This window comes from Triturus cristatus, chromosome 4_2, assembly GCF_964204655.1.
Source record: "Triturus cristatus chromosome 4_2, aTriCri1.1, whole genome shotgun sequence".
In the NCBI taxonomy this organism is placed as follows: domain Eukaryota; kingdom Metazoa; phylum Chordata; class Amphibia; order Caudata; family Salamandridae; genus Triturus; species Triturus cristatus.
In genome coordinates this window covers 36,384,976-36,398,394 of record NC_140586.1, presented here as the reverse complement: position 1 = coordinate 36,398,394, position 13,419 = coordinate 36,384,976, and the positions used below count along the sequence as shown (strand labels likewise).

The 13,419-nt window shown below is 42.9% G+C and overlaps 1 protein-coding gene across 1 annotated transcript in view; it reads left to right on the top strand.

Moving 5' to 3' along the window:
- The window catches only part of RNF41 (ring finger protein 41), a 317,703-nt gene that overhangs the window by 260,477 nt on the left and 43,807 nt on the right, over positions 1-13,419 (top strand). Inside the window, exon 6 of the mRNA XM_085600310.1 lies at positions 3,949-4,052. Coding sequence (XP_085456436.1) covers positions 3,949-4,052 — 104 coding nt within the window. The remainder of the gene's footprint in view (positions 1-3,948; positions 4,053-13,419) is intronic.

Here is a 13,419-nt window from a genome sequence, read left to right as displayed (position 1 = left end):
TTTTGATGTGTTTCTAGTAGGGCCTCTCTGGGTGTGTTACGAGATCGTTTCTTGGCTCTTTCAATAATCTTTTTGGGGTACGATCTTTCTTGTAACTTCCTGGCCAGATTTTCTGCTTCTATCTTGTATTCTCCCAGGTCTGCGCAGTTTCTGCGAATACGCAAAAATTGGCCTACCGGGAGATTTTCCCTAAGTGCCCGGGGATGTGTGCTATTGAAGTGGAGTAAACTGTTTTTGTCAGTTGGTTTAGAGAACAAAGAGCTGGTAATCCCCCCATTTCTTGTGCTCAATTTGACATCCAAGAAAGATATCTGTTCCTGGTTAGATGTCATGGTGAACTTCAAGTGTGGGTTGAGTTGATTGACCCATGTGTAGAAGTTGGTCAGTGTGCCTGTGTCACCTTCCCAAATCACCAGGATATAGTCTATGTACCGCCACCACCCTTTGATGTTATTGGTATAAGGGTTCGTGGCCCACACGTGTTCCTCTTCTAGTTGTCCTACGTACAAACATGCTATACTGGGAGCGAATGTGCTCCCCATAGATGTACCGTGTGTTTGCAGGTACAGTTGGTCCTCGAATCTGAAAAAGTTCTCTTTCAATGCCAGGCTCATGAGTGTAACAACCCAACTGATTGGTGCGTCCCAGGTCCATTCTTGCCATATTTGCCAATTACAAGTTAGTGAACTAACAATGTGCACCTCCACCATGCACTGCTTATGAGGTCACATTGGATATAAGTGGTACTCCAAGTTATACAAGTTAAAGCCTGAGCGCTTCTCCTTTGTGTTGCTGGCACATGTTTCTAAGTAGGTTGTTACTTAAAGCCGAAGCATCTGTCAAAAATCTGAGAAAATCCAAATTTTGTGTTCATAATAGATTATCCACCAGTGGATATCTGGATATGTGCCCATGTTAAATAGTTGTTATATAGTTGTATAGATAAATTCCATGTAAAGCATATGTTTGTAAAGTGTGTGTTTTTATTACCAAAACTTCCCCGAAGATTTTGAGGCATTGCACATTATTGGATAATGTAGAATGTGGGGGTGAAACACTTGGATATAACTGAACTTGGTGTGGTTGTAAGTGTTGCTCTAAGGTTGTATGCCATTCTACTTATCTCCGGAATGCTTGAATAGTATTTTACCAAACTGTGTACGTGTGTCCATTGTGCCTGGCTAAAGGTCTGCTTTCAGTGGCTAATGCATACCCGTCACCTTCTTGACTTAAAATTGCTTGTCATTTGAAATCTTTAGAGGGTGAACTGAGAACAAAACTAATAAGGAGTGTGTTTAAAGTTCAAAACTGGGTGGCCCCATTAACGTCTGTGGAAGAATTTTGTTAGGTGGTTAAATACCAGGGAAAAGAGGCTGACCTCCTCCAAATGTGAGTGAGTTGGCAGATATGCTGTTTGTCTTGCATGTTGCCTATGGTTATGCCCATTATAACTTGATTGGTGATAGAAAATCGGGCACTGGTGTAACTTGTACAATTAACCCCGGTCCACAATGTTTGTAGGACACTTTACATCGATTGTGTGATGTAATTAGTTATGTTATATAATCCGTCATTAGAGATATAATATGTGACCTCAGAAGCAGTGCATGGTGGAGGTGCAAGTTATTGTTAGTTCAGTAACTTGTAATTGGCAAATGTACGTTTTTTTCTTTTTTCTTTTTTTCAAACATTAGCTCTTAACACTTCAAAACCTAACCTTAACATTAATTTAACCTTTTGTTAGCTAATGTTGGGGTGTTAAGGGATAATATTCTAAGGTGAGTATACCCTCAAATCCTTTTGCAACCTTTGGCCAACCTACCCCATGAACCCCCTGGGGAGCAGCTAACCACCGCTGCACACGCAGTATGGCCACGCTCAAGGGGGTTGGCCACAGGGACTGATACCTAATCCTCTGCGTGTGACCGGTCTGTTTCTGATGTTCTTCGGCCCTACCCACCGAGGGGACACCATTCTTTTTATTATTATTTGGGTACTGTGGTACTACTTTGTACTATGGGGCTTTGCTGTGCCCTGTGCTAGTACCATGGTACCAGTGACCTTTCCATCCCCCTCCCCCCCCACACAGCCCCTCGGGGTAGTGATAGTGGTCATCTTTTTCCTTTATATATTCTATTTCACTCAAACTAACAGTAGGACACTTCCTGTAATGGAGGCTGCTACATTTTCTTCAATGTTGCGGCCTGCCAGTCCTATTATTTCATTACTGTGGCTACTGGTAACGTAGAACCGAGATGACTGATGGGGAGAGAAACTCCCTCAGCAATCCAGTTTGAGTATTTTTTTTTTTTTTTTTTTTTACTAAGGGAGTACCCTGGTACCATAAACTGGACAAACCATCCAGATAAGTATGTTTTTTTCTGAGGGTTAATTCTTTCAAGTCCAACCCAAGCCTCTCTTTAAACGCTATTTCTTGAAAACAGATGAATGGACAAAAATTGCAAAATAAACACTTTCGATGTAAAGTTGTAACTTGTGGAGTGAATGTACTGTGTTGCGACAAACAGTTGAAACTTTCAAATCTTTCTGTGCGTATTTATCTAAGTATTTTTTAATAATACAATTATTTCAATCTACTTAATGTGTGAGGTCCAACCCCCATTGGAATATAATTAGATATTCACTACACAACGCATCCTGAAGCAACTTCTAATTGGGGCTAGTTTATGGACTTGACAGTTGGAATGGTGGAAAAGACATTGGAGATTGTGAGTTCTGGATCAGCTTTAGACTCCTATCTTTATTTTGTTTATTCTCTTTTAACCCCTGTGATTGCTCCTCAGGTAACATCCCTCTTAAATAAATCACTGAAGGAAGAAGACTTTCCTACATGCTAGAAACTGGCCTTGGTTGTACCATTAGACAAGAAGGAAGGAGTGGAGTTTTCCACTCTCTTCAATTATAGCGCATCTCATTGACACCCTACCTGGCTAAGGTATTGGAGCGATTAGTTAATATTCAACTTACTCAATACCTAGAGAATAATAATGTCCTAGATCCAGCTCAAACTGGATTTAGGGCGAATAATTGCAGCAAAACCACCTTACTTGTGGTAATGGACAGTATCAGATCATTTGTAAACCAAATCACTAGTGCTTTAATTACTACATCTGTCTGCACTCTTCCAACTTTAAAGGCTGCATGAAATTGGTCTGCAGTCAGCCACCTAACACTGGTTCTACTGCTTTCTAAATAATAAATCTGCCGGTACAGCTGCCGCCGTTTAAATCAAGCCCCAAAGACCTGCATTGTAAAGTCCTGCTGGGCTCTTCTTTGAGCCCTACATTTTGTAATATCTATTTGGCACCACTAGCTAATATTGTGAAGAGGATTTGAAGTCTTCATGTATGCCAACGGCACTCAACTTATCAATAGTGAAGTGCGATGAAATAAGGAACAATTTGGTTGAGTACCTGTCAGAGGTAGCAGAATGGTGGCATGCTCACTATCAAACTAAATTGAGGCAAATCAGAAATGTTATTGTTAGGAGGGGCGGAAAAATGTTGGAATGAGCTATGGTGGCCTGCTAGGTTAGGCCCAGCACCCAAAAAGGTGGTAAAAGGTGTAGGTTTTGTTATTGATAAAACATGGTCCCTGCAAGAACAAGTAACCAGGGGAAGGGGGATTGATTGTTCCCCAAACAACCAGAGAAAATTTAATTTGCTTACAGTTTCAGTGCAAAAACCATTTATGCTTGTTGACTGGCGCCAATCAACCCACTTCTTCTATGATATCCCCACCACTAGTTCTTCTGTGTTTAGCTGTTTATGGTGACATGACAGTGATTCATCATAGCACAGAAGTCTTGGAAATCTAATTTCTTAGTATGTGGCATATTTCAGCCTGTTGTCTTTGCCTAACTAAATGTCCTTTGTTCCAGTCTGATTTTTTTTTTTTTATTTTTTTTTTATCCTGCCTCTGTTACAGAAACGTGATATCCAGCTTCTCAAAGCCTACATGAGAGCCATTCGAAGTGTGAACCCCAACATGCAGAACCTGGAAGAAACAATAGAGTACAATGAAATCCTAGAGTAAGTACTCCAAGGGCCCATTGGGGCAAGGGGCACCAAAGAGCCTTGAACTCTGGTTTGAGGGAGATGTGGTGGTAGTGGCAGCTCCCATAAGGGAGGGATGGGAAAGTGTATTGAAGTACCCCAAGTGGGTGTTCAAGCTTCAGCAATGATAGGTTAATGTTCTGAGATACCAGTAGTATTGGGTTGTGTATGTTGTGCTGTGGTTGTTGTGGTGTGGTGTGTTGTGTTATCTGTAATGGTATGTTGACGGAGATGTGTTGAACTTTTTATTGGGAGTCCTTGGTATGGTCAAGCCTACAGGACTGATGAACTACTGAGTGGACATCTGCGATGAAAAGAGAGGAGATTCGGTAATGCAGCAAAGTGGATTATTGAGGAGATTAGTGTCATTCCGAGAAATGGTCCCTAAAAGATGGATTGGTTGAGTAAGTTTCTACTTTGTGCCCACTTAACACTTTTTTTACGGCTAGAAATTCCTCATTACTACATGGGCCTTTTTTTTGTTGCCTCTCTACAGACCAGTTTCAATGTCTGTCGCAGGCAGCGTCATAACCAGTATACTTCAGAGTTCTGGTAGAGACTTCTGACTGCAGGTTCCTTACCTTTTGAATACTTCCCAGGCATTAGACAGGATCTAGAAAATATTAAACCTTGACCTTGCATTGCGACAGTTGCCACCATATAGGCACTACCTATGCACACTGACATCCGTTCCATTTTTTCTGCACCAACAAACGCAATTCTAAATCCTGTTGGGGAATGTCACAAACAAACGTCTGTTACTGAACCACCTGTCGGAACTAGGGTCGGACCACGACTCCAAGGCCTGCTGTGATAGTGCCTGATGCACCCCAAGGTCATTCAAGACCAGGAAGCAAAATTATTTTGTGGCAAAGCACTGCAAGACCGCACACTGAGATCGGTTTATGTCCAAAGGTTGGTCCCAGTCCCTTAGGTGGCTCTATGGACATATTATCCTAACAATCTAAATCCTCCAATAAATCCAAGAAGCATAAGCAGTCCAAGCAGGACTCTGTCTCATCCCGCCACTCTCAATCTCCGGAGAAGGCATGAGGGCATCATCGTGCCTCTAGGTCGTGCTTCCAAAGTTGTTCAGAGATGATTCGACCCTTGTTCCGTGGCAGCCAGAATTACTAGGGCTGTTGGTAATGCCGCAGCAAAGTGAGGACTTTCAGAAAGCCATGTTGAGACTTTTTTGGCATGTTCAGGGGTCCCTCTGCACGCCTGTGTGACCCAAGGTGCTAAGAGACCCCCCAACTGGGTTTCCGGGGATAAGTCTATCCTTTGCTCCAGCTGGGCCCTCTGGATTTGCTCAGGCTCTGCACTCACTTCGGTACCAGTTCCCTCCTCGGCATCTCAACCCACGGCAGAACATTTTTCCACAGATACTGGTGCCATCGACTCTGGACAACGGCAGCCAACCCATAGTGCTGTCCGGCACTGAGATCGTGCCGCTTGACCTCGATCGAGGCTGTGCATTTCACAACCCTGGTTGGGGTTGTAGACCCTGTGCCAGGAGCCTTTGATTCTCTGGACGTAGCTAAACCGGCAAGGAATTTTCCTGGCGACACTCCAAATGGTGGGTTCACTGAACACTGGAGCAGACAAACTAAGCCGTCAATGTCGTGCGGATCACAAATGGCAGTTACAAACGGAGATTGCGCAGGGTCTTTCCAGTGAATGGGAAGAGCCCTGGCTCAATCTTTTAGGCATAGCTGAGAATGCGTAATGTCAGCAATTTTGCTTGTTGTAGTTTCAAAGTCGTGTCTCGCTTGAAGACTCGTTCTTTGTAGAGTGGACCTTGGGACTTCCTTATGCCTTTCTGACAATACCTCTCCTGCCCTCTGTCCATAGTTCTGAGGAAGATCAGGACAAGGTTATCTTAGTGGCCCCGTATTGGAGAGTGTGGTATCAAGAGCTCCTAGACATGAGCATGTGCCCTCCGATCAAGCTGCCCCTTCGGGAGGATCTCCTGTCACAGCAGCAGGGCAGTGTCCTGCATCCGTATCTGCGCACTCTCCACCTCCATGCTTGGAGTTTGAGTGCTTTTGATTTTTGATAGGCAGGTCTTATGGACCCGAGCCTCCTTCCTTCTAAAGGTAATGACACCATTTCATGTCGGGCTGAACATCACCCCATCAGCATTATTTTCTCCATCTCACCTCCTTATTTCCTCTATTGATTAGAACTGAAAAGGGACCTTTGTTTCTATATTGATCATACAAGAGAACACCAGTTGGACGATCAACTCTTTAACTGATTTGTTGGAGCAAAGAAAAACAAGGCAGTGCAGCAAAGGACCGTCTAACTGGTCTGTGCTCTGCATGAAAATCTTCTAAACTTTGGCCAAAATGTAACCCCCAGAAGTCTTAAGTGTCCCTCTACCACAGCCAAAGCTGCTACCACTGCATTGGCACATGGGGTGACTGTCCTGGACATTTGCCATGCAGTGACTTGGGCATCCCTGTTAATATGTTCATGAAGCACTACCTGCACAATCAGATCCATTGAGAAGGACACTTTGCCTGTTCTGTCCTGCAGGACTTTTTGGTTTGACTCCATTCACAGATCCACAACCTGGGAGATGCTGCTTTGGCATTTATTCAAAAGGTGAGGTATCTGCGGTTAGAAGTTTATATCCGAAGAACTAATTTCTTACTTTCTGTAACTCTAACTGCAGATTCATCACCAACCCTCCAACTTCTGTCAACTTGACTCTTCTAATTTAAAAGGATCCCACCAAGAGATCAGCACGCTGATCAATACTATTCTAAAGACTGGATTCCCCCTCTTCGGGTGTGTACAGTTCTGAGAGCTACTGATGTCCGTGTATATAGGTTGCGCATAACTTTGAGCAGAGTGACGTCCGAGCAGCCATGTGACACCATCTGTCTGTGTGCAGAGGTACTGCTTGGAATTTTCTGGATCCAGTCTGATGCCTGGGTACTATTCAGAAGGTGCGGAATCTACAATTAGAGTCTCTACCAGAAAGTGTGTTACCAAAGGCAAGTACCTTGTTTTATTTTGAGAATGCAGTTTGGGTCAGCTGCTCACTTATTGTTGGATTGCTTTCTTGTCCGTACCAATTCCTTGTTCCTAATTCAATTTATTTCCTACCTATTAACCAGCATTAGATCTTTCATTGATTCACATGTAGTCCTTGTGATTGGAGCCCCATTGTATTTTAAAATCTCAGTAAAAGGCACTTCCTGCCTGAAAGGCCTTTTAACTGTGTTGCTTTGTCGGCACTTTCCCCTCATTGGATAAGACACAAACTCCTGCCTGTGAGGTGAGATGGCCCTAAGCTCGACTCCACCCAGTGGCCATCTTATCTCAGATGTTTACCGCACATTCTTGGAAGTCCCTGAGCTTTGCACTTACCTTTGGACAAGATAAGTCATACTTGCTTTGGATATTCTACTAAAGTACTTTCTAAGTTGGTAAAGTGTACGATTTTATTCCACTGCTATCTTTGGATAAGGGAAAATGATGTTTACTAACTAGCATCTGCCACAAACAGCCTGTTTAAGGCATGTGGTGCTTGTGGGAGTTCAAGATAATTCAGAGGTTACCCTTGTGAGGTTTGTTTACAGCCTATTACATAAGCATATGGCAAAAGAATGCAAGATATGCAGAATATTTTGTCTAAAATCATTAAACGATTGAGAGGTAAGACTTCTGAGATGGATTACAAAAAAATTAAACTGCTGTGAACTGCTCTTCAGGGATTCAGTCTACTTCAGGTGTTCATTTATTAAAGGAAGAAAAGGCACATCTCCCTCGAGACCTTTATCTCCAGACGACCTGTGTATAATAAAAAGCCACAGACACCTGTGCGGTCAAACCAGAATAGGAGCAGACCGAAGCAGGCTACCCACTCGAGACACTACTGCTGGCACAGAAAAATCAACACTTTCTACCAATGCTGCCCAGCATACTTGTCCAAGGAAAAGAAGCTTTTCGCGGAGCTAGCAGTCTCCTAAACCAGTTACAATGAGGGTAGTGAAAAGGTATGAGCTATCTAACCACGATATAGGTCTAGTGCTCAAGCAGATTTGGGAAGCTACCAGTCTCCTAAATCCATTACAATGAGGGTAGTGAAAAGGTATAAGCAATCTAACCAAGATATTGATCTAGTTCACAAGCAGGTAAATGTGGTCATGGCTAGGAAGAGGTCAAACGCTCCCTCCTCCACAGGTCACCCACTGGACAAGAGTAAAGGAATTGACATGGTGGGCAAAACAGTAAAGAGCTGAGAGGCCACACAGTGGAGGATAGCAAACATGAATGCTTTTTAAAAACCACTACCGACACCCAACAGTGGGGTGAAATATAAGATCTGATGCAACATCTGCCGGATCAGTATACAAAGAGGGACAAAAACATTATTCAGGAGGGTTAAACAATGGCTAATGCATGCCTTCAATCTGCTCAGGATGCTACATAATGCAGCAGCTGACAAATTTGTACTAGGCACCACACTTTAGAGGAATGCTTGGCTCAGAGTTTTGAGTTTTAAAGAGGAGGTGCAAGCCTCCATAATTAAAATGCCCTTCTCAATAAAGTACTTGTACGGTCTGGCTGTGGATGAGTTACTCCAACAAATGGAAAGGGACAGTGACGCAGCCGATGCCATGGGCGCACTGCAATTCAGGGATACTTTTTTAAAAGAGGTACAGTGCCAATCAGGAGGCAAAGAGGAAGGGGAATCCTTCAAGGTTACCCCATAAAATCAATGTCACCCCTTTCGAGTGAGAGGTAGGTCGGAAGACCCCCCCCCCACCACCCCCCCCCCCCACCACCACCACACCACCCATCTCAGGTTTCCAGTAAACAGTTCACATTACCAGTTTAAAGTTATGCTCTTTAGGATTAAATCTGTACCAAGGGTCTTCACATAATGCCTTGCAGTGGTAGCAGCTCACCTTAGAAGGCAGGGGACACATACCCCTGCCTAGATGATGGAGTGCAAAGGTGAGTTGTGGGCAAAGGTGCGGGGAAAAACATAACCAGATTGATATGCACCGTGTCATTCTTGGGTTTTACACTGAAAATAGAGAAATTATGAACAAGGTCCGAGAAACGGATAGTTTTCCTACGGGTGACCCACGATTTCAAGATTAGGGAGGGTTTTCCCAGTACAGTAGAGAATACACTGCACTGATAGAGAAGGCGTGCCTCTGCCTGAAGGGACAGTCTCTGATTAAACTAATGGGTATCATGGCATCTTGTATACCACTGACCCCATTCTCAAGGTTGTCATGAGACCAATTCAGGAATGGCTATAAGGCCAGTGGTCACAGTCAACTGGGAGCTTGGAAGATCTAGTGGTTGTTAGAGTTCAAAAGGGGATACACTGGTGCAATGTTCAAAATGTTTCAAAAGGCAGAATATACGAACAACCATCACTCTGAAACCATCATAACAGATGCATCCCACACAGGATGGGGAGCATTCTTGACATCAGAAACATCAGGGGTCAGTGGAGTTCTCTGGAGGCAATCAAGCACATAAACATCCTTAACTCAAAACAGTGTTCCTAAATTTAATGGCTTCTTATTCAGGTATCAGGAGGTAGACCGTACTAATTCAAACAGACAACACAACTGCGCAAGCTGGAAGGGGTGAAATCCTGTGCCCTATCCAGCCTAGCACAATAGATTTGGAAATGGGCACAAAAAAGACACAGACAGATATAATGTTAGGAAACTCCTCACATGTGGGAAACTCATTGAAAATGTATTGAACAAGGTCTTGTTTGAGTGAAGCAAACCGCCTATACCACCCTTTGCAAAACATGCAAAGCAAATTTCCCAAACTTCGCACTCTGGTACCCACACCACCATCTCTAGGTAATGCCCTATTGATTAACTCGTCAATGACATTTGCATATGCTTTTCCACCAATATCTCTTATACCATTAGTCATAGGACAGTTTAAACAGACACGCATATCAATGATACTCAGCCCCACAATGGACTAGATGGACATTGTATTCAGATGTGGTAGAAATAGCACAGGGCAAATTAGGGAGGCTGCCAATCTCACAAGACATGCAAACCATACAAGAGGGACAGATTTGTCTTACAGAACCAAAGAGCCTAAATTTGGCGCTATGCCTCCTGAGGAAATAACATTTCGATATCTAGGACAACCCCAGATATGCATGGAAGGATAAGGGAAACCAGGACAACTATTAGGAAATATTACTCTGTGAAGTGGAACATGTTTGAACAATGGTGTTAAAGTTGCCAGCACGACGCACAGCTACCAAAGTGAACGAATACTTTACACACTTACTAGACCAGAAACTTTCATACACACCAGTAAAAGTGCACTTAGCAGCTATTGCGGCTTATTCATGGGGAATATTAGTTAAAGCTTCTCCACTTTGTCAAAAGATTTATAGAAGGTGTAAAAAGAATAGTACCACCAAGGTCCGCACCTGCACCCATGTCGAACCTCAACTTGGTACTAACATAACTGATAATCACTATTTGCGCCTATGGCACAAAGAACAATTAACATTCCTAAAACATTTTTAATAGCGACCACATCACTGCATAGTCATTTTTCTACTGGCTGTCCTGATACAGGGCCCTACCTACAGGTTCACAAGGACAGAGGAGTAATGAGGACAATATCCTGTTTCTTGCCGAAAGTGATAGCACAAGTGCCCCCACTTTATCAGCAACCAAAAACTCATGCAGAAAGTTACACTCGATACGCTAGATGTCTGTATAGCAGTAATGGATTACCTAAACTAAACAAAGCAGCAGAGGAAGTGCTTGAACATAAAGTCTCTAGTCCCATAGCGAGCATTCATAAGATGAAAGTGCACACTGTCCAGACATGGTACTGTATAGCAGATCTATCTCTAGAAGAGAGGTGAAAGGCACACTCCACCAGAGAAAAAGGCAGCTACCTTAGGTTTTACAACCAACATATCAAATGATATCTGTATGGCAGCTAAATGGTCACAAATCCACTCTCATAAAAAGCCCCATTATATAGATATACAATTGAATAAGAAAGCACAAGTAGGACAGAAGGCCTTAAGACAACTGTTCGCAAACTCCTACTCGCTTCAACCCAATGTCCCGTAAGAGAATAATACTGCTATCTAATCAATGCAAAGCATGGGCATCCAGAAAAAATGTACATTGCAAAATTAAATGGTTGGTTACCTGCAGAAGCAGTTTTGCAGCTTGTAGACTTTCCTCGATTCACATCCAACCTGCCCACTTTCCCTTTAGTTTTTTCATAAATAGCATTAAAAGAAATGGACAAAGTTAACAATTGTGAAGCCCCCAAAGTAGGTCTAGTCTCTTAAGGGGGGAAAACACACACAAGGGCTTTGGGGGTGCATCTGATGCTATAGAGCGGGGTAGACCCACCTCCTGGTCGATCCCAAAAATAAAGAAAAGAGACTTTCCGACCCCAACCACTAAGATGGCAGAATAATGCTCCACCTGTGAATCCAGAATAGTCTTCAAGTTGCAAAAATATTTCTACAGATCAGTAATCATTATGTTTGGTCACTTTCTGGAATGTATTCAAAACCCATCAATAAACACCACTCCGCCAAGATCAAACACTGGGATTTTCTTCTGTTGAAAAACAAAACAAGGATTCACATCATGCTGTGGAACGGAGACCGAGCTCCAGTCCCAAACGAACGGCATGATTTAGGCTTTTATTCCAGCTATTTCCTCAGAAAAATAGCTCTTCAAGAAAATAGAGGCCCATTCTTAATTTGAGCCTGCTCAATCTGTTCGTAAGAAAATAAACCTTCAGGATAGTTACATTGCAGGATGTGCTCCTGCTACTCATGAGAAACCAATATATGGCATCCTTTTACCTCAAGGATGCATATTTCTGCAATCCTGTCCAGAGTATATCACAAGTTACTCCGATTCGAAGTCACCAGTTGCCATTATCAGTTTACTGTACGTCCCTTTGGTCTAAATCCGCCCCAGATGTGCATGGCCCAGATGTGCATGGCCCAGTTGCCGCGCATATACGATGTCTAGGTCACCAGGTTTAGTTTTACTCATTTCAGGCAATTGAATGGTCAAAAGCTCATTTGTAAACTCAGTCACAACGTGTTTCAAACTTCTCAGAAGATTAGGATTCAATCTCACCAAGAGTAAATCCTCTGTGAAACAATCTAAAAGGTTTCAGTTGCAGGGTGCGGTAATTTAACTCAAAACAAACCGAAGTGTTTGGATTGCAAGACAGGCGAGCTGCTGTTTTCGCGTTGGCAATCCAGTTGTACAAGCAACCTAAATTAAACATATACCTCAAGTGATAAGCATGTCATCATGCTTGGTGCTAGTCCCATACTACAGACTGTAGAAACAGTGGGTCCAAGCAACATGATTTTTCGAAGGTCAATCACAAATAACTCCAAGAATGATGCAAGCTCATCTCTGGTGGATGTCTGCAAACAATACAGGCGTTGGGATTACATTCATACCATTGCAACCTCTTTTTTTGGGTAACTTTGGATGCATCAGTGAGTGATGGAGTGCCCTCCTTTAGGAGCTCTCAGCAAGAGGACTTTTGTGCCATCAAGAAAGGCACTTTATATAAATGTTATCAATTTGAGAACAGTAAGTAGTGTTCTACAATCTTTTTTTCCACACATTCCAAAACTTGTCAATTTTGGTCCATATAGACAATAGTACCACAATGTCCTGCATCAATAAATAAGGAGGTACCCTTTCTCACTTTATCGGCGGACCATGGCAGTGGACATTGGGCTGCCATTGCATAGTCGTAAATGCGGAATGCGTCCTGGGAGACCACAAGCATGCAGATCGCATCAGCAGACTGTTACACAATTGCCACGAATAGGTGCTAAGAGACCATGCGCTCAATAGGTTTTGTTTTAGGGGAAAAAAACAAAGAATGATCTGTTCACTACGAGAAGCAAAAATTGCCAATTTTATGCAAGCAGGCATCCTCAATCAAAGTTGTGTGGAAACGCCATTTTGATGGTACGTTGTAAGATATTTATTTATGCTTTTCCACCACTTACCCTACAATCCAAGGTATTAGCGAAGGTGAAAGGAGGACCTTGCAGAGTAATACTGATTGTCCCGTGATAGCCAAGGCAGAACTAGTTTACAGACCTTCTACTTGTAGCAGAACTGCTACCTATTCCACTGTAGACGTGTGTGTAGTAAGCTGGCTCTGTATATACTCTACCAAAGTGAGGTATATTGTGCACATCCCAGTGGAACCCCAACTGTCAGCATTTGAATTCACACACTCAGACTGAACTTCAGTCCAATAGTTTTTGTATAAAAATATTCTTTTGGTTATTTTATTACTAGAA